The sequence below is a fragment of the Dreissena polymorpha genome, chromosome 3, assembly GCF_020536995.1.
Source record: "Dreissena polymorpha isolate Duluth1 chromosome 3, UMN_Dpol_1.0, whole genome shotgun sequence".
Taxonomy (NCBI): domain Eukaryota; kingdom Metazoa; phylum Mollusca; class Bivalvia; order Myida; family Dreissenidae; genus Dreissena; species Dreissena polymorpha.
In genome coordinates, this window is record NC_068357.1 from 66892778 (window position 1) to 66914381 (window position 21604).

Sequence of the window (21604 nt, forward strand, 5' to 3'; positions counted from 1 at the left end):
TTGGACTTCCCACTTTTATTTTTACAGATCAAATTCAAAATACACAATGTGCCAGAACAAAGCAATAACTAACTCATATAAATAATACATTTATAGCACAATGTACATGTACGGTATGTATCATTATTCTTTTATGTGCAAGATGAACATAATTCAAGATACAAACATTACATGGTTACCATAAGTTATGGTATAGTTCCAGTTCCATATACAGCTAACAAGGAAATCAGTAGCAGAACTGTGTAAAATAATTATCGTCCAAGAAAACCTGAATTACATTTTGATACTATACTGTATATTAAAAATTCAAAGAATACTGCAGCAATCATTAACTAAAATATTAATAACATTTTGATGTTCTTGGAAAAAAAAAGGTTTATATTCAGGTGAAAAAATATACCAGTATTTTAGTTTGAATTTACAGGAAATGAACGTACACAAGTTTATTTGCATGGTATAATTCACAGAATCATTGTATTTAATACAATAAGATAATATACAGCTTTGAAAGAATTAGAATATGTGAGTTAATACGTTAAATAAATTAATAATGTATTATTTCAAACATTTTATAATATAAATGTAATACTATTATTCTGTTTACAGCTTTTTGTTATGAATTTTCATAAAAGCAAAACTGACAAACCTATAGATTTGTCATCTTAAATTCATTAGTCTGGTAAATAAGAGAGGTTTCCATGTCAGAAAAATTGTAAAAAACAGCACAAATAAAGCACTGAAGAAAACACTGTTTGAACATCACAATTTTCTGGAATAACAACACTTACACCAAGTGAGTAAATTCATGCTAAATAGTGTGCCTAAAGCGGATTGATAAATATTCGCAAAATCATTTTCCTAGATTCTCATACAAATGACTACAGCAAGCAGGTATTAAAGACAGTTGTTGAAAAACATGTAGAAAATGATATGGTATCTTAAAATGACATCACTATTTTAAATCTTGTAAATAACATAATTGTGCAGAAAACAACCTAAAGTCATTCACATCTTTAAGCCTTCTTTGATACAAGTAACTCCTACATAATTATTCCATAGCTCTAAACAAAAAGTTAAACTTAAAAGTTATAAATATTTTTAATTGTCCCCGTTGCAAACCACAAGGATCCTGACTCTAGAAGCATTCACATGATTTTCCCAAAGACACAAGAACTGGTACTTAATCATGAAACAGACTCAAGAGTGTCTATATATACATGTATATGCATACGGTCTTCTATACAATAATAAAAAAGTTTGATCTAAACTTAAATATATTGGTGCGTCTCAGTGTACAAATGTGCCCATTCTTTCAAGCTAAGTTACCCACATATGACAATTTTTAAAGTTAAGTGCCTATATGGGTTAAGCTTTTGTACAATAATAGGTTAAACTAAAAATAAAATGTATTGAGATGTCTCGGTATTCAATTGTGCCCAGTAATTCATGCTGCTCAATCTATTTCACTACAAAAGTAAGCCTTAAATGCTCATCAGCTGTCATCGTTGCTGTAGGTCATTGCCTTCTTAGCATCGTCTATCAGTAACTGCAGTTTCCTGTACTGCTCGAGGCTGCTGCAATCGACGTGGAACTGGGCCATCTGGAAATGTTATGTACGCTACTTTGTGATTTAACACCACAGTATTAAGCGAAACTCAAAATGTTGCACTTGTAAACATTAACATCATTTATGGGTGTCCAAGATTTGAATTCACTCAATGGCAACCATGCACTATAAATTAATCACTGAAATATAAATCCACTGGTTCAACTCCAATACTTATTTGCTGATAAGAATCTACCAATCAAAAATATAGATCATTTAAATTTTAATACATTTTCTGCTTTATCAAACTTTATGTTAAAATCTGATGATATATTATTATACAAGTTAATTATATTAACAAAATCACTTTCAAGTTTAAATTGTTAAGCAAGTACATGTATAAAACAACATATCATGACTTGAATGTAAACCTATTAAAACTTCTTAGGAAAAGATCTAAGACAACAAATGTGCAGGATCGTATCCAAAAAGGGACTTGGTTGAATACAGAACCATGACAGAGACATAATTTCAGTTTAATACATGTTATTCTAGAGAATTTCCTTGTCTTACTCTTTCAAATAAGGTTTTAATGCAATTATATTCATTTTCAAATTAATACTTGCAACGTTTCACATTTTTGGTGTTTATCCACCTACAGGGGCAGGAGGGTTGAACTAAACAAGGAGCAAGACGCATTACCTCTTCATTTGGATATGAGATACAGTATCTTAACGCAAAATGCTTAAAATATTTCACTACGAACCTGCTCTCCAAAGTTCTCAATGTCGATAATGAGCTGCTTTCGTATCTTGTCATCATCAGACATTCCCTGTGAACCAGTAGTCTTCTCCGTGCCTCGCACTTTCTTGAGTCGCTTCAAACTTTCCTCCATCTTTTTGACCGCGGTCAAGACATCAGTTGTCACAGTGTTGTACCTAAATAGCATTGCAATATATAGAGGATATTTGTTGGATTCGATGAAATATTGATTTTATTTCATGAGTGATCATATAAAATAATATTATGTTTGTATGTATTTTTTATGATCATGGGTGAATTATAATCGATATTCCATCGAATTCAACAAATTTTATTTTTATTTTATGCTTTTTGCACCACTTATTTATATTGTAAAAGAGTTTAACTGGATAATGTCGCTGTATTTATGACGTCATTTCGTTGAAAAAATGACGTCATTTCAGAGTAAAACAGTGAAAAACATCGTTATTTTTCACTGTTATTTTTCACAGTTTAAAACAGTGAAATACCAGTTTTATTTCACTGATATTTCTCTATAAACCACTGGAAAGCATAAAATAAAATTGTAAATTCACATCTTTAATATTAGAGCCATGCTCTGTGAAAAGGGGGTTTAATGAATGTGCATAAAGTGTCGTCCCAGATTAGACTGTGCGGACTGCAGATGTGCATAAAGTGTCGTCCCAGATTACACTGTGCGGATTGCAGGGACGACACTTTCCGTTTTTATTATATTTTTCATTTCAAGAAAGTCTTTTCTTAGCAAAAATCAGTCTCATTGAGCTTAATTATCCAAACATTCAGGACTAGTTTCGATATAAGCGCATGTACATCGTGTTGCAGTGCTGCATGGCAAATTAATATTGTTCAGATTTCAACTTTAAGCAATGGTTCATATAATTCATATATACAGTACTCAATCTGCTTACATCTTTCATACATTAGTCTCTCAAGTAACAATATTTAATGACATTTTTTTAATTATAGACACGCTTTTCAATTACTACACAGGTTGATCAATAAAGACATTTTGCAGAATGTGATAACATTTACGAATCTATAAAACCGGCTTATAAATGACTAAAACCTTTTGACTTTCCAGTCACTTCCACCACTCAATTAAAAGCATCAGATCTTAAGTTTCAAATGACAAAAGTAGTGGCATTCCTAATGATCGTAGAATAGAGAGTGATCATGTAGCAATCGTGCATTGAATAGGACATCTAGCAACTGAAAGGTCCCAGTTTTGATACCCAAGAGCATTTTCAATATCTTGCTTAAAGCATCAAGAACTTGTTCTTCACAAACAATGAACTCGAGAGTGTCAATTGGCTTGTAAAAAAAAACGAGCTTAAAAACTAAAGTGACAATCAAAAAGGACATACTGGTCTGCGAGATTTGCAAACACTTGAGAACAGATGGCCGATTTCTGGTCGAGGTTGAGTAGTTCACCGTGTTCCTCCATAAACATGGTTACAGGCTTTAACATGGCGCTAATGTATGTAGACGGCTTGCTGGGAACCTGAAATATAGAAAATAAACAGAATACCAGTTGAGTAATGATTTATATATTTGATGAGCATGACCACAATAACCACTTTCAAATGTGCTTGTTGTGAAGGGCTCCCAAGAATTTTAAGTTTAGTCAATCTTTATTAAACAGTATTTTAGTATTTTTCTCTATATCCCCATTTAATATGACCAACAAATACTAACTAGTGGGCATCAGGCCAGTTTGACCGTTTCATTCATAATCCCATGAAACCAATACAAATTCAATCCTTGACTCGTAATACAAAGAAATAACCTAAAAAGATATGATAATGACCTTAAACAAACTGATATGATTCCAATTTGTGAATGCCACTATCAAACTTGAACTATGAATATGGAATACTGCAAAATCCAGGATGGTCTTCAATACCCACCTCTCTGTTTGTCCGTCTGTACAGCCTGGGAATGTCGTTGACCTGTTTGAGATGAATGGTGCACTGGTTGGTGATGTCCATAACAACATAGTCTCGGAACTGGGGAAGTTTTCTCTCCATTGCAGTGCAGCATTCTGTTAAACTCTCTGTGGAATGCATAATGAACTTTGTTTTTTCTTGATATATAAAAAGTTGTTGATGATCTTTGGTATATTGTTTCTTCACTACAGCAACATTTATTTGATATTTGTGTCCTTTATCTATTTTCTTTAGTATCTGTAAAACTTACATGAAATTTGGTCCACATAGTTCTGTTCAATAAAATTTGATAATAAATGCTAAAATATGCATAAATAATATCATAATCAATCAATTTCTATTTGTGCATTGATCTTGAATGTATACATGTACATAACTGTTAATTTCCTAATGGATAAAATATATGTCTGAGAAAGGGTTTTACGTTTTTTATTTCTATCGTATTACATTTAACAAAGAACTCGTATTACAGAACAGTTTTTAGTCACATTATCAATGAAGTCCTCTTCAATAACGCTTATTTTAAAATATCAAAAACGAGTTTATAAATTTTGAAACTGATTGCATAATATTGATATCATCAAAATCACTATCATGTGACAAATACAAGCGCAAACCCATACACAACATACCTGCATTACTCAAAGTATAAACAAGATGTAAACATCAATGCTGGCTTCTGTATAACAATATTCAAAGTGCAGTCAAGTGCAATTAATTAGCACTTTATCTACATGTCAATACAAATGCAATTAATTAGCACTTTATCTACATGTCAATACAAGTGCAATTAGTTAGCACTTTATCTGCATGTCAATACAAGTGCAATTAATTAGCACTTTATCTGCATGGCAATACCTTTTAAAGATGCAATGGCTGCTTCTTGAATGCCTTTAATTTGTGGAATTACGCTTTCAGATAGGAACCCTGGTAGCTGGAAAATTAACAGAAATCTGAATGCTTTAAATTATGAAACAATCTGAACACAATATCATCCTCGCTCACTGCTTTACATGTATTACATGCAAGAAGCATTCAACAAGTGGCCTAGTTAATTGTGATATACCTTGTACATTGCAGTCTTAACGTAGACTTATTAACACATTTTAATGAAATTCATCAAACTGGATATTTCAATTACTGAAAAATACTGAACAAGAGCTGTCACCATATGATGACTTATGCCCCCTATAAACGCTTGATAGAAGTTATGAGCTTTTTTCGAAACCTAAACGCAGATTTCGAAACCTAAACACGGACCCTAAGTTCAAGGTCAAGGGGTCAAATTTTTTGTGTGTATGGAAAGGCCTTGTCCATATACACATGCATACTAAATATGAAGGTTATATCTCAAGGGACATAGAAGTAATGTGCATTTTTCGAAACCTAAACACAGATTTCGAAACCTAAACGCTGATCCTAAGTTCAACGTCAAGGTCACAGGGGTCAAAATTTTTGTACGTATGGAAATACCTTGTCCATATACATGCATACCAAATATGAAGGTTATATCTCAAGGGACATAGAAGTTATGAGCATTTTTCGAAACCTAAACGCTAAGTGTGACGGAAAAAACGGACATACAGACAGACGGACAGACAGACGGATGGACAGTCCGATCACTATATGCCCTCCTACTGGGGGCATAAAAACTATCACTTATAATGTTCTCTGCATCAAACAAAAGGGCCATGATGGCCCTAAGGTGTTAAGGTGTTTGTCAGAAACACAATGCCCTCTATTGCGCCGCTTTGAAGCCATATATTTGACCTTTGACCTTGCTTGAAGGATGACCTTGACCTTTCACCATAAAAAATGTGCAGCTCCATGAGAAGTAAGTAAGAGATTGAATGGAGTGATGAATTATTTTTTTTAACATTTTTGACCTTTGACCTTGAAGGATGACCTCACTCAAAATCTTCAGCTCCAGGAGATACACATGCATGCCAAATATCAAGTTGCAATCTTCAATAGTGAACAAGTTATGGCCAGTGTTAAAGTTTTCGGATGGACAGACAGACGCCATATATTAGACATTTTTCCTTGAAGGATGACCTTGACCTTGACCTTTCACCACTCAAAATGTGCCGCTCCATAAGATGCACATGCATGCCAAATATCAAGTTGCTATGTTAAATATTGTATTATTGAACAAGTTATGACCATTAAAGTTTTCGGACGGATGGACAGACTGACATACTGACGGACAGTTCAACTGCTATATGCCACCCTACCGTGGGCATAAAAACAACCATTTACGTGGCTTATAAAAAGGTAACACAGTTTTTCAACAACTTGACCGGTGACATATTTTTGGGGTGAAAGGGTTAGAGATTCTAAATTGTCAGGATTAACATTCTGGCAACATTTCATCAAGATTGAGTCATAAATATGGCTCATGGAGTGTTACCAAAGTTTCTTCTTATATTCAACACGGTGACCAAGTTTTTGAACGTAAGTGACCCAGATTCGAACATGGCAGGAGATATTAAAGATAACATTTTGAATAAGGTTTTATGAAAACTGTGCTTTAAAGCTTAAAACCAGCTTAAAAGTAGATGACACACAAAGAATAACGCCGTATATGGGCTGACCACAATAACTTACCCTCAGCACTTTGTTTGAGGTTCAGGTTTGATATTTAGCCCTTTTATTTTTTGCAGTTTTTGAACTTGGCGACAAAAATGTCAAAGCATGATTTGCGAATCAAAAATACCTAAGCTGAATCTCTAAGTCTCAGCAGTTTCAAATACAAATACAGATCTATTACAAAGACATTACTGACCAGTTCTAGTAGCTTCTCTGCATCTGTAACAAGGGAGACTATCTGGCCTATGGTGATGGGTGGAGAGGTGGGAACTGTTGGAGTTACCCTCCCCTTTGTTGGTGTTGAACGCCCCTCTGGTTGCCCTGTTGCCAGATTATCTGCCCCTGGCCCAGCCCTGTCCCCTCCAGCCCCCTTGGATTTTGACTCGGTAACAGTGTCTTGTCTTTCCACAATCTAAATTCAAAAATTCATATGGAAATTGTTGCATGTACTTGATGAAAAATAATAAACAAATTTGTTAGGTATTTACCTTCAACCTTTACCACTTAGAAGCAAAGTGAATTGGCTATGTGCAAACAGCACAAAACCAGAACAGTCTGCGAGTAACTCACAGTCTGTTCAGGTTTTATGCTGTAAGCTGCTCATCAGTATCTAAGGTTTTGAGATGAAGCCTTTAAAACTTAATTCTAGTCAGAAAGGTCTTAAATTAAATATTACTTACTGAGAGTCAACAAAGGCGTTAAAATACGTATCTAAGTGGTAAAGGATTAAGTATGTTCTTGTAGTACTTGTAAATCAGCTTACCCAGGAAAAGTGTACCAGTAAAACAAGGAGAAGTGTGAGTTGTTCAACTGAACACCATAATATGACTGAAATACAAACCGCAAAAAAAGATTTTCCATTACACCTTGGTAAAAGCAGATAAAGGCAACAACTCCAAATGAATATTTCAATATGACCATTATGAATAAAAGTTATCATGTCTTTTTCTTTTCAAAATTTAATTGATTGGACAAACATTTACTGGTTATTATTTTGAAAAAGAATGGATATTCATCTGTATGTCCATAGCATTACCGTGGAAAGTGCCCCATATTAAGTTAGAATTAGAGCAGTTATTGGTTGCGTCTCCAAAATTGTCTAACACATGGTTTTATGGTTTATTGACCAGCATTGCAGCCCCCATGTTGTAGCAGCGACTAAAATCTAATTACAGCAACAAGCCTTTTTTCTTAACACTCACAGACCAGTGAAAAATCTTTTTAAAATACTGATGATTTTCAATCTTAAGAAAACTAAATTGCAAACATCTTCACCTTACAATGAACCTTACAGTGAGACTGCACGATTTTTATATGTGTTCATTTGTAATATATTGATACAAATATGTTACAATAACACAAAATAGGCAAGAAAAATTATACATTGAAGACGAATTTCGTAAAATGCAACAAAGACAAATTAGCACCCTGAGCCAATTGTGACGAAGATATTTCGTACATATTTTCCTACAATAACCGAAGCATTCGTCTTTTTATTAGGATCTGAGTTAGTGTTTGTGTGTCGTTTGAATAGATATTGTTTCAGGAAATTAAAATTATCCATAAAACTAAACATAGATTCACATCGTACATGCATGATATACATGCTGGCGGATTCGACTGTACAGACATTTTCGATTTCAGAATTAAATATCTGGCTTATTTTCGCATATTTCGACACATGTTCTCCTTAACTTTCATTTTAATTTATATTGAAATATATGTATAATAAAGTTTTTTACACATTTTATATAAATTCATAAATATTTGACTAAATCGTGCAGTCTCACTTTAACTTCAAAATTTTAAAACTATATGATCTTTTTCTATGAGACTTCATGGGACAAGTAAACGAGCCGCGATCAGGGAAAACAGGGCTTAATGCATGTGGATAAAGGATGGTTCTAGATTAGCAGTGCAGTTTCCTAAAGCTAATCAGGGCTAAACCTTTCGGCCTTCGCTTGATTTGTGCTTTTTGAGACTTCCTTTAAACAACACCAATGACTAACAAGAGCTGTGTTTGTGAAACACAATGCCCCCTACTGCGCCGCTTTAAAGCCATATATTTGACCTTGAAGGATGACCTTGACCTTTTACCACTCAAAATGTGCAGCTACATGAGATACACGTGCATGCCAAATATCAAGTTGATATCTTCAATATTGCAAAAGTTAAGACCAAGGTTAAAGTTTTGGGACAGAATGATAGACAGACAGATAGGCCAAAAACAATATACCCCCGATCGTTTGATCCGGGGCATAAAAAGTGTCATCCCTTAATAGCCTGTGCGGACTGCACACGCTACACTGCGGCGATACTATACACACGTGCATTCAGACCTGTTTACCAACAGTGCGGCTGAAAATGTTAGCACCTGTTCCCTGTATGCCTCGTCAAGCCATGTGGTGTAGCGGGCCAGCATCTGGGTATTGAGCTTCCAGAAGCGGTGACACAGGGGGGCCAGGAAGACGTCTGGCTCCCAGCACCGGGCAAGGCTCACCCACAGCTGACAGGTGGACAGGAGGTGGAACTGGGAACCGCCTATGTTCAAGGAAAAATAATTCAGAAATGTAAGAAACACTGAGGACAAAAATGTAATGCAGATAAGTTTCAATATAATTTATTTATAAATAATTATGTTGGTTTGTCCTTTCACAATCTTATGCAGACAGGTTTATCAACAAACCTATTGAATGATCAAAAGACTTACTAAATATTGACATACTTAATATAACTGTTTGCATTATGTCTTTACATTTTTGAAATTTATTATGTGGCAGCTTTAAGCAAAAGTTGTAAAGATGACATTTTGGTAACTCAAACTTTGCTACTTACCAGTAGATATGTTGAATGGTGTGAATAACGATGCCTCAAATGTGCCAGCTATCTCTTGAAATCTGAAAGAAAGAGCATCTGAAATTAGAAATTCTATCGAGGTGCACATGGATGTTTTTTTAACAGCTGAATGAAATCTTTCACATTAATAAATCAATATTAATTGACAGTTCAAATCCACAAAAGATTACTGAATAAACACATCCTGTCTGCTTGCCACACTTCACATTTAACAAACATTTTGTAAAGAGTTTTAATTTGCCATAAACTAAACCAAGAGGCCCAGGGTTTCATTGTACTCCTCAAGCATTCTTATTTCTTTCAAAGTCACCAAGTACTTGTTCAAGCCATGAACAGAGTGAAGGTCCTCTTATGCACAACATGAACTCTACGTTAAAACCTTGTTAACTTGCATTTGCATGCTTTAAACAAAGATGAACACAAACCTTTCACAGACTAAATAACTACAAACGTTGGTGAAACAGCTCTTTAAATGTCATTCATATATTAATCTTGTTTGAATGCAAATATTTCTAATTCATCAAGACCACATGATTAAGTCCTTAAACAAATATGCTTATTTTTTATTCATTTTTTTATTTATTCATTAATTTTTATTTTTTATTTTTTAAGGGGGGGCTAAAATAAAATAAAAACAAACAAGTTTGTATTGTCATTTCCAAGTGCAGGGTCCAGCTTACCCAATTAAGCTGGAGCAAAGGAATACAAAATGACAGGTCATCCATTTCTATACATACACCAGCCATTGTTTAACCCTTCCATGCTGGAAATCAAAGTGAACAGATGGCTTTATTCAACCAGCATAAAACCAGAACAGCCTGCGAGTAACTCTCTGTCTGGTAAGGTTGTATGCTGTTTGCTTCTAATCAGTATCTTATGGTTCGAAATAAAGTCTTTACCACTTCGAATGAGAAATTTAGGCCTTAAATTTTATTTTATTTTCTAAGGGACTTCAAATTCGTCAAGGTGCGTTTTTAAGCGGTAAAGGATAAACAAAGGCACCTGATCTGAAAGTAGACCGGCAGACTCCACTTGCTCATGAAGGTATGGTAGCTAGGGTGATCCCGGAGCCTTCTCACACTGGCCTGGGAGCCACACAGACGCTCAAACTGGTCTAAGAACTCTATACTTATCAGGTATTTCTGTAGAAAACAAATAAAATAGTAATTCTTCACTGGACAGCAAAGGCCATTCCACAAAATCAATTGTTCAATGTGTTACCAATTAATTGACTTTTCTTTGATTAAGTGTCTATCCTTATTTGATATTATATTTTCAGTTATCTCTGCATTAGACCAATTTAGGCCAGGAAAGACCGATTAAATTTTAATATCATTCTACCAAATCTCCCCAAGAAAAAGACTCCATATTGCCTCTATAAACTGAATTTTTTTGATGAAATTCAGCTTAAACAAATGCTGTAAATAAACAGGAGATGTGTTTGTCAGAAACACAATGTCCCATTCTGCACCACTTTGAAGCCATATATTTGACCTTTGACCTTGAAGGATGACCTTGACCTTTAACCACTCAAAATATGCAGCTCCATGAGATACACATGCATGCCAAATATCAAGTTGCTATCTTTAATATTGCAAAAGTTATGACCAATGTTTTGGGACGAAAGGACAGACTGACAGACAGACTGACGGACAGTTCAAAAACTATATGCCACCCTTCAGGGGCATAAAAACTTAAAATAAATCAAACTTAAGTAATAAAACGCTATATAATTATAATAGCATTTAGTACTAAAACATATGGCATTCCAATATAATCGAAATGTACATAGAAAAATCATACTGCTTGGAAGATGTTTGGATTTCCAGGTGCAAATATTGAGCTGGTCCTAGCCTCAATATTGCTGACTATCTCCGGCCACACAGAGTTCACCACAAAATCATACCCTCGCACTGTTTCTGAGGTCCTGTAATTGACAATACGCTACAGAAATTATAACCAATCCAACCTTGGATAAAGCTCATTAAGCAATGCTGACAATATATGTGCATGCCTGTGGAACAAGTCCCAGCTTATGGTCTGTATGTTTAAAAACAGTGTCAATCGAAATTGCGGTTTTGTCAATTGACAATTAATGAGAATGCAGATATTATTTTATGACAGACCTTCAATTTTTAAGTATGAAAAAAAACACAATAATTTTTCATAAGCAGGAACTTGTAACAAATAATGCCATTTCCAATGCAATTAACACATTGAGTCTGAAACCAGGATCAAAGTGAGAGCTTATGTGATATGCTCAAAGCAACAGGTATTATAATTGGTATGAACACACATTACTGACCCCACACAATTAGCTCTTTGATAATTATTTTACAATCACAACAAAACAAAGACCGCTTAAACAATGCCTACTTTTTCAGTGTGAAATATCATTTGCCGTTAGAATGCTTGTATGTTTTTCAATATGGACAAATCACCTGTTGCTGTATTACATTCTAGCCTTCTTGGCCGTTCAACTTACCCTGCTGAGACACGGGAAGTGACGTCGGTGAGAAGTTTGCAATGGGTTGGGATAAAGTCAAGAACCTTGTTGAACATGCCTCGCAGTCCGTTGTGGTCATTCTTGATAAACTGTTCTGTGATAACCTATAATGTTCATACATAAGTATTTTTATTGGGCTACGGTGGAGGGGTTTTAGGACTACATTAGACTTGCCCATTGAAGTTGTTATTATAACATTCATACTTATGAACAGTATTTCATAAGAATCACAAACAAATAAATTCTGAATAAGATTATATGAGCCTCACTATGTGAAATGGGGGTTTAATTCATGTGCACAGGCTAATAAGGGACACACTTTCCACCTAAACTGTATTTTTGCTAAGAAGAGACTTTCTTTAAACAGAAACTATCATAAAAGTGGAAAGTGTTGTCCCTGATTAGCCTGTGCGGACTGCACAGGCTAATCTGGGACGACATTTTACGCACATGCATTAATCCCCCTTTTCTCATAGCGCGACTCAGATGTAATATGTTTGCCCTGGACGTTTACTTCTGTACATGAAATAGTTTAATTAGAAGCATATATATATACATGTGAATTATCAGTTAATAAATTTAGTTACTCTTCCCAAAAATTAGTTCTTGGCAAAGCAGTGAATAACCACTCTTAACCCTTTCCTGTGAAGAATGTCCTAGAATGTAGCTAGTTTAACATCAAATCTGGTCATAGAAATTCTTAGTTGAACAAGCGAATTCGTTGAATTGATATCCCCCGCCAATATGCTTCTGGATGTACAATGCCAAAACAATATCCCTTTCGCCTATGGCGGGTGATAAAAAGGGTCAGCATTCACTTTATTGTGCAATACCATTGTTAATGTCCATACTATCAATGGCCCATACTCAATTTTATTTGACAAGCAACTATGCCTGCAAACTTAACTGCTTATCATTGAATAGTAAAACAGAACTTTGTCAGAAGAGTCTGTGTGTATGTACAAACATACTTAAGTCAAAGATAAAAACAAGGAGATTTTTAGTCAAGTGCTTAATTGTGAACATGAGAATTCTTACAGTGAATTAGCATTCAAAACTTTATGGATATCATATTTAAACATTGTTTACAAATATTGGTGTCCTAAAAACAAAAAACTTCTTAAGGAAAAAAAAAAAAAAAAAAACCACTAAATAAAACAAAACAAACTAGCCAACAACATTTAATGATCTGGAATCGAGGTATTTTTTTCAGATTTTTTTTTCCAAAAACAATTTTTTTATTTCACCACAGTTAAATTATCAATTTTCATCGTCATTTCTTACCTCTTCCATATATGGCCTAACGATGTGCTGTCGATATAGGTTCTCTGCATCTCTGATCTTGTCGATAAGCGCGTACGTACGCAGGCACTGTCGTAGCATGTCCACATTACACGAGTCCAGTCCCTCCAGGAACGACCCTTCTAGGCTGTATTGTAGGGTTGTAGTGATATTGGAAATCCTCTTTAAATATAACCAAATATAGCATGCAATTTAGTTTCTTTATATAAATAATGAATATGAATATATTAAAATTGAATATCTTTCAGTAACTACCGTTATAATAAAAAAATTGTCACAACTTTTGGGAGTCTACTATGTCTCCTGGTCGTCAAATAATTCAGCCCTGGGTGTGGAAGGACCTGATAAACTTCAAAGTACTCACACACAATTGATATTTAAATATGAACATGGTCTTTTACACCATTATGATGGTTTAAGGTAAGTCTTGGTGCTAACCTGCTAGAACTAAGCTCAAAGCTGTACTGATAACATTAAGGTAGAAACTAAACATACTGCCTTTCATATTTCTCTGTATAGTTAAAGGAAAAAAGCCTGATAACATAGAAAGTCATATTTATGTCTCAAAACTATCTAGATACATTTCATTTGTGAAAATTGAATTATGTCTATTAACTCATTCATGCCTATCGTCCTGAAAAAAGGACATTGCAAACAGCGTAAACCCAGATGAGACGCCGCATGATGCGGCGTCTCATCTGGGTATACGCTGTTTGCTTAAATGAATTTCTGTAAGAATTGTTCTAAATTTAGAAATAAATATACTAGACATCCCTAATTCTGGAAATAAATTGATCCAACTTAGAAAGATGGGAGAGTCCACTAGGCATAAATGGGTTAACATTTACTCTTCAAAAGGGCAGCATTTCCTACATTAAATTTTCAATTGAATATCTGTTGTAGAAAGCGTGATATGTAGACGTTGCTTGTTTACCATATATATATATAACCAGAGCTTCATAAAGGTGCAGACAACAACATTTGGGTGAGTAGTAAAGCTATTTAGTAAACAGTTGTGCTAAAAACAACCATTACATTGTACAACTCCATGATGTCTAGTCACAAAGTCCTTTGAGCAATCTTGTTCAAAACAAAAAGCTGTGAATCAAATATTTGTAGCCACTTTAAATGTATTCTCATATATATATTGGTTAGAATGCATAAATCCCATTTAACAGTAAATACAAATAAACCTCCTAACAGAAGAGTTTAAGAATGATTCACAAAAATAAATAAGAGCGCACATCCACATTTTCAAATAATCCAGTTCAAAGAAATAACACCACGGCACAACTGATTGTTTTAGATCAAACAAGATATGTGTTTGTCAGAAACACTTTGTCCCTTACTGCGTCGCTTTGAAGCTATATATTTGACCTTTGACCTTGGAGGATGACATTGACCTTTCACAACTCAAAATGTGCAGCTCCATAAGCTACACATGCATGCCAAATATGAAGTTGCTATCTTCAATATTGCAAAAGTTATGGCAAAATGTTAAAGTTGGAGCTAACAAACAAACAAACCAACGAACCAACCAACCAACAGACAGGGCAAAAACAATATGTCCCCCACTATAGTGGTGGGGGACATACAAATGCACAAACCGGCCTGATCTGCTCCACTAAAGGCAGGCCCCTGCACTTTGTGACGTAGAACTGCAGTTTGTTGAACTCTGTCGCTACCCTCTCTATCAGCTGCCCATTCAAGCCTCTGTGAAACAGAAAACAAATTCAAAACATGAATTTCAAAAATAATATGAATACAGCAAAGTTCAAGTGCAAGATCAAGCAATTTTGAGCTGGTCAAATATTGGAACCACTTTTATTTGAAAACCAATAAGAGATGACAAATGAATTTGAGTTTGAAATGAAGATAAATTGGAACAGTCAAGTTCGAAGACCAGCTGGTAATTTACTTAAAACAAAGGAAACAAGTTTCGGATCAAAATAATTATGACAAAAAACGATTAATTCAAATAATTAATGGTGTTCTAAATAGCTCTGTTTAACAGCATGCCCAATAGGTTTGCATTTCTTATGAATGTCACAAGTAATATAATATTTTGACTTATTAGTCACTCTCCAGAAAGTCTGCCTTGATTCAGGCAAGTTAATAATGGATGGATTTAATATATATGGGCAAGTTCTTCAAGTATTTACCCCTTTTCTGTGTTACCATCAACTCAAATGGGTTAATTTCTTCACCATGTGCCCTGCTGCAAAAATCACACGAGTTGGTGTATTGGAATAATTAAGTACTTACCCATTACTGCTATGTGTGTTATTGTCGGCCCCTTCAGGTTGGTTTATCCCCAGCAAGCGCTCTATTTTGTCCACAGACTGGGTGATGTTAAGAAGTCGCTGCAGACAGGCCTTTGATGATCCAAATAATAAATGTGTAAATTGTAAACAAGAGCTTTGTATCAAATATGAAGGTATTAATAATCTTGAATTGCTGTGTCAAGTATGTTAAAGCGCATTTCAATTAGAAAATGTATTGATCCCTTTTGAAGACAAAAATTGAATGCACATCTATACTTCATGGTGATGACATATTTTATTTTTATTTCATCTGAAGAAGATCATTAGGCACAATATCTGACTGACCAGCAAAGTTACTCTTTTACCCGCCCTTTGCTGCAGGCTATGAAAAACATGTGTGTACATATGATGTACATATTTGTACATATGGTGCTGTCTCTGAAACTAAATAACACTCTATCAGTGCAATGCACAAGGTCTTCACATTTTCTTAAAAAACATATTTATAAATATACTATGCATTTGCATATGCAATATTTAAACACTTTTTGGGGGTTGCTGGGTCTGAATAGAACACAAATTGAGGTGGTGTGTTTATGATTGCTAATCAATCAAGTCATGTTCTGAGAAAACTAAGCATAATGCATGTGCATAAAGTGTCGTCCCAGATAAGCCTGTGCAGTCCGCACAGGCTAATCAGGGACGACACTTTCTGCCTAAATTGGATTTTTGCTAAGAAGAGACATCATTGAAACGAAAAATGTAATAAAAGTGGAAAGTGTTGTCCCTGATTAGCCTGTGCAGACTGCACAGGCTAATCTGGGACGACACTTTAGGCACAAGCATTAAGCCCAGTTTTCTCAGAATGCGACTCAATTCTTACTTTTGATTGTTTAATTTGTTGTCTCTGCCTCAGTTTAGCCTCTACTAATGATATGGCCTCATCCATCGATGTGCGTACAGTCTGTCAAGTACAATGTATGACAAAATGCATGGAATTATTAAGTGTAGTATGAAGAACATTTAGCACATTTAGATACATTGACAAAGATTGGCAGAATTCTTCTTAAACTGCTGATAATTAAAAATAATCAATCCTAAGCAAGCGTATGGATATGGGTATACAAAATGTTTATTGCTTCAATCAATGCCCCATTTGAGGCTGTGTAGATGCATATCACTTATTTTATTTTTATAGTTATGTTATTTATTTAGCTCATGGTACATGATTGTGCAAAAGGACATGTGAATTCTACCTTAATACATTTGTACAAAGAAAGAACATAAATTGAAAATCTAACCAAGACTTCGTGTTTAAGCTGTTTCAATGGTTCCGATAGGCTGTCGATTGCTTTGTCCATCCCAACCTTGGAAACAAAAGTTTGTTGAACTTAACCCTTAATCATTAGAAGCAAAGTGAAAATGGCTATGTGCAAACAGCATAAAACCAGCACAGCCTGCGAATCAGTATCTAAGGGTTGGAGATGAAGCCTTAAAAACTTGAATCTAAGAAAGGTCTTTCATTAAATATAACTTTCTACGGAACTTCACGTGCATGAAAATACGTATCTAGGTAATAACTGGTTAAATATATCAATTAAACACAGATCTTAAGGTAAGTGTGGTGAAATCAGTACCTGATTTACTCTCAACACAGATATACATGAACCAAAAATACTGAGCACATAATTTATTTAAGCCTCCATGGAGATCGAACCAAGGATGTCCTGATTCCAAGGCAAACATGTTTAACGCAATACTCAAACATATATAGGGTAGGAGATTACATTTACGCAATAATGTAAATGACTGATATCAAGAATAACAATGTCTTAACTAAATATTCTACATGAATATTCTCCTAAAATGACAGTGGATGAGAAACATGAGTGTGCTTGACCTTACCAAGTTGCTTGAAAGATTGACAAAGTCTGCATAGTCTTTATTTATCAGCTCTATCATGGCGTTGCGCAGGATTTTCAGGTAGGTAGACAGATCATCTCTAAAGTCTTCAAGCTGAACTCTGCGTCGACACTCCAACACAAACTTATCAACATTGAAATCATCCTGAAATATTGATGAATGCACTAGAAAGGTAATAGATCTTTTTTGCTTAGCTCAATTATTTACTTGATGTCATATACACTGGATTCTGCACAGAATACTTTTTTAAAAATTTATTTAACTCCATCTATTTTTAGGCCGAATTTAAATGATTGGTTAAGACTTTTAATCCTTACCAGACAAGGCTTTTTTACTGATTTTATATGTATTGCCTTAAATGGCTTTATTTGTTCAAATAACCACTAGAAAAACATGTCTTTTCTTTCCAGATCCAGTCACAAAGTATTCCATTAATGGTTTAACTTTCATATGTTTGGGAATAAGTGTTTGCCATAGGAATAATAACCTTTTCAGTTGTAATATTCAGTGATTTATTTGGCTTAAGCATTTTTAATTTCTTTTATTAAGTTATATTAATACTTCACAGTCGTAAAAAATAAGAGTCATTCTTTTTCATGGCTGCTTTGAAAAGAAAACACTTCATAAAACAATTTTAATGATATAAATCACACTTGAGTCATCCATGCACCAAATGCTCCATTTACTCTTTCAGCGTTGGAACCGAAGTTTGAAGGCCTTTGCAAACAGTTTGGATCCAGATGAGACGCCACAGAACGTGGCGTCGAATGTGGCGTCTCATCAAGATCCAAACTGTTTGCTTTTCTGATAGTATTCTTTGACAAAAATCGAAGAAAATGCAAATTTTAGAAATTCATATAGCATTTTATAGATAGCATTTTACCAGACAACAAATTTTCCAGCACGCAAAGGGTTAAAAAAATGTCTGAGATGGAGAGACAAATAAAAAACACGGTAAAAGTCTTATATGCAAATGTGTCATTATAATATTTCTTCTTGTTCTTTTCCATTGGAGCATCCACACACTGTGACTGTTTAATGCATATTTTTCAAATGCAGTCAGTTAAACATCAATTAATTGTAACATAAACATACAATTTTATTTGTAAGGTATGTTCTTGTTAAATTGTGGGTCTTTTTTTAGTTGTGGGAATGAAATCCTTTTATAAAATGTTTGCACATAATGCAGTTCCTTATGGAAAAAGGATTGACACAGTCACCATCGTTTTACTATCCAAAATGCGACAAAACCATGTAAAAGTTGGGTATCTTTATAACTTGATATGATTTTGCTTTCTTTCTTGAGTAATTTCCATACTACAGCGTCTGTTTACATAAATATGTATTGATACTTAAGATAATGCAAGTCTTCCACTTAAGTACCGCGTAGTTGCAATAATCCAACTCTCAGCTTTATAACCCAAAGGGTTGCCAAGAATTGCAATGCGCCATAATTTGTCCAAAGATGAAAAATTTGATCATCAATGAAAATGCTAAGGAACAATGATACTGCAAAAACTTATCAACGTTTACCTGTCTAAAGCACAAACTCATGCAAATGGTACCATTAAAGCAAGAAATAATTGTTTTTTATTTACTTTGTTATTCATTGGTACTCTCTTTCCACCATATTGGGAACTGTTGTAATGTTGCCAACAAAAAGTGTCGCAATTGGTTAGGTTGCAGTAAACCAATCTTTTGCACATCGTGATATTTAATGTAACTTAAGGTTGATAACGATGTCAAACAGGTGTAAAATATAAACACTGTTCCAAATTTCAAAAGGAAAATGTCAGCAAGAATAGTGTGTTGAAAGATTGTTGTTTTTTACTTTTAGGTTGCATGCAAAGGATAACGTCCATAGGCTGATATTCAGGTAAATCGAAAAAAAAATTGAAGTTTATTCATTGTTTTCCTTCATTGGTAACAAACAACGTCTGTTTAGTGATAGGCATGAAATCTGGGTGCAAAACTGTAATTGTGTTTATGAATGGGTGCATATGTACTCCAAGAGCCGCCATAAAAAAATTATCATAGGCTCGGGAGTACTTTAATGTGCTACCCTTTAAATTAAGTGCAGGGCTCTTTTTGAACATTAAGAAAGGCATTTTTAAAGAAAATTTCCAGAACATTTTGTCTAAGGTTTAAAAATAATTATTGTCATATTTGCTTTTACTGAAGACGGAGTTTAAAATTTAATGCAAAAAATGTCAAAAATCATGAAATTGAAAATGACAGAAATTATGCAGCTGTTTTCTGCAATGAAGATACCTTCATAAAATCATCCTTGTCAAAACATAAAGACGCCGGACCACTTGGAAGAGGCGCGGTTTTAACCGGGTCACCTGTCATCTTCTTTTTTTATCAATATTTAAAGTAAAAGACAAAATATAAATGATTTTGTTTGCCACATAGTTCTTCCTTGTTGTCAGGCGATTGATTTGTAAGCGTTTTGCTATTTTTACAACATAGTTTTTTGTGAAATCGTGTCATGTAATTTCGCGACTCAAAACACGATACACAAAAGTTGTAGTTCTTTTTGAATGCTCTGAGTTTTTATTGTATATATTGTTTATTTATGTTGTGCGCTCAATTTTTATATTCTATACTTTCGTCCATTGCATATCATTAGAAACAAATACGATACATACTAAACGCGTTTGCTTATTATAATGTGTTTTTTTCTGTCAAAATAAATAAATAATTGTAGATAACATAACCAGTGTCTATTCTAGAAATCAATATTTAGGGGGAAAATTCCCCCCTGAAAAATAAGGGGGATTTTTTAGAAACAGGGGGCGATTATCAAATACCAATTTAATACATGTATTTTACTTTTAATGTTTAATTTGTTAACTTAAAACATTACGCAGTGGCTACATGTACGGATCCGTACCTCTAGAATTTGGTTCTAGAGGTACGGATCCGTACCTCAAGCCAAACCACTGGGGTTTTGCTACAGGTCCTGACCTCCTGTTTTCACATATTGTGTGCCCTTTTTCGTAGTTAAATTGTTCCACACTTAAGTAAGATCAATAACAACAAAGTATGTAGCTTAATTTAAAATCAAATGCCATTTATCGTCTCGGCGGGACTCATTTGTTTACATTGTTCAGGTCAGCGATGATAACCTAGGAACACCAGTTATGACATATAGTATAATCTATTACTGCTACTGTAGTGAAAGCATTGTCGACTCATGGATTACAGGGCTATAGATAACTTTTGGGGTATATTGGGTAATTCACCCCCTGTTTTTGAAAACAATTTGGTTTTTGTAAATTCAATAGTTTTAGCAAAAATTTTCACCCCCTACTTTTGAGCCTAATTGGGTTTTTCATCCCCGGGTTTTTAACTCAATTGGGTAATTTAGGGAATGATATAATATATAATATAATAAAAATCTACTCAGGTTACTAGTCACTTTGGTACCTGGTCACGTCGGACTTTAGTCACTTCGGCACTTCGGTAGTTATTTCGGCGCTTGAAGTTGGATGTTTCTGCACTTATAGTTAGAGGCTTCGGCACTTAGTGTTTTTTTTTAAGTACGTAAGTTTGTTACAAATAAAATGCATTTATTGGTAAATTAATATATTTCAACATGTATTGTTATGTCATGTCAATACCTTCTAAAGCTTTATTTAATCTTAAAATTGAAAACTAATGGCAAATGGAAATTAAATAGTTAAATCTAACTATAAACTTTTGCAAACCTCTTGAAAACTTCAATTTTTAACCTAAGTGATTAATATATACATGTATTCTTGATATAGGAACATCAAAAAAAGGCAAACATATCGAATTTTAATCATGTATATTTTTCTTCTTTTAAACACGTAAAAACAAATATGCCTGGCAAACATCAATAAAAATGTAAATGATCAACCAA

At 34.2% G+C, this 21604-nt stretch overlaps 2 protein-coding genes across 2 annotated transcripts in view; one reads left to right on the plus strand and one right to left on the minus strand.

The window, feature by feature from the left end:
* Window positions 1-20173, minus strand: LOC127874574 (conserved oligomeric Golgi complex subunit 2-like). Its single transcript, XM_052418963.1, has 18 exons — window positions 19987-20173; window positions 17698-17859; window positions 17094-17159; window positions 16676-16756; window positions 15794-15903; window positions 15136-15241; window positions 13511-13690; window positions 12206-12330; window positions 11524-11647; window positions 10723-10862; window positions 9700-9761; window positions 9239-9405; window positions 7061-7276; window positions 5134-5209; window positions 4237-4382; window positions 3694-3830; window positions 2313-2484; window positions 1-1600 (listed from the first exon to the last, which is right to left on the minus strand). Exons 1-18 carry the CDS (start codon window positions 20065-20067, stop codon window positions 1493-1495), a joined length of 2259 nt encoding a protein of 752 aa, XP_052274923.1. The 5' UTR covers window positions 20068-20173; the 3' UTR covers window positions 1-1492.
* Window positions 20170-21604, plus strand: part of LOC127874581 (ribosomal RNA processing protein 36 homolog) — a 25479-nt gene continuing 24044 nt past the window's right edge. The window contains exon 1 of the mRNA XM_052418976.1: window positions 20170-20241. The gene's annotated coding sequence lies outside the window, so the exon portion shown is untranslated. The remainder of the gene's footprint in view (window positions 20242-21604) is intronic.

What these genes read in the sequence shown, in the direction of transcription:
- LOC127874574 (XM_052418963.1), bottom strand. Translation starts at nt 20,067, where the DNA reads ATGACAGGTGACCCGGTTAAAACCGCGCCTCTTCCAAGTGGTCCGGCG. An exon ending in ACTTCCCGTGTCTCAGCAGG is followed by an intron (nt 11,648 to 12,205) that starts GTAAGTTGAACG and finishes TGTCAATTACAG; the next exon opens with GACCTCAGAAACAGTGCGAG. An exon ending in TTGAGAACTTTGGAGAGCAG is followed by an intron (nt 1,601 to 2,312) that starts GTTCGTAGTGAA and finishes TAACATTTCCAG; the next exon opens with ATGGCCCAGTTCCACGTCGA.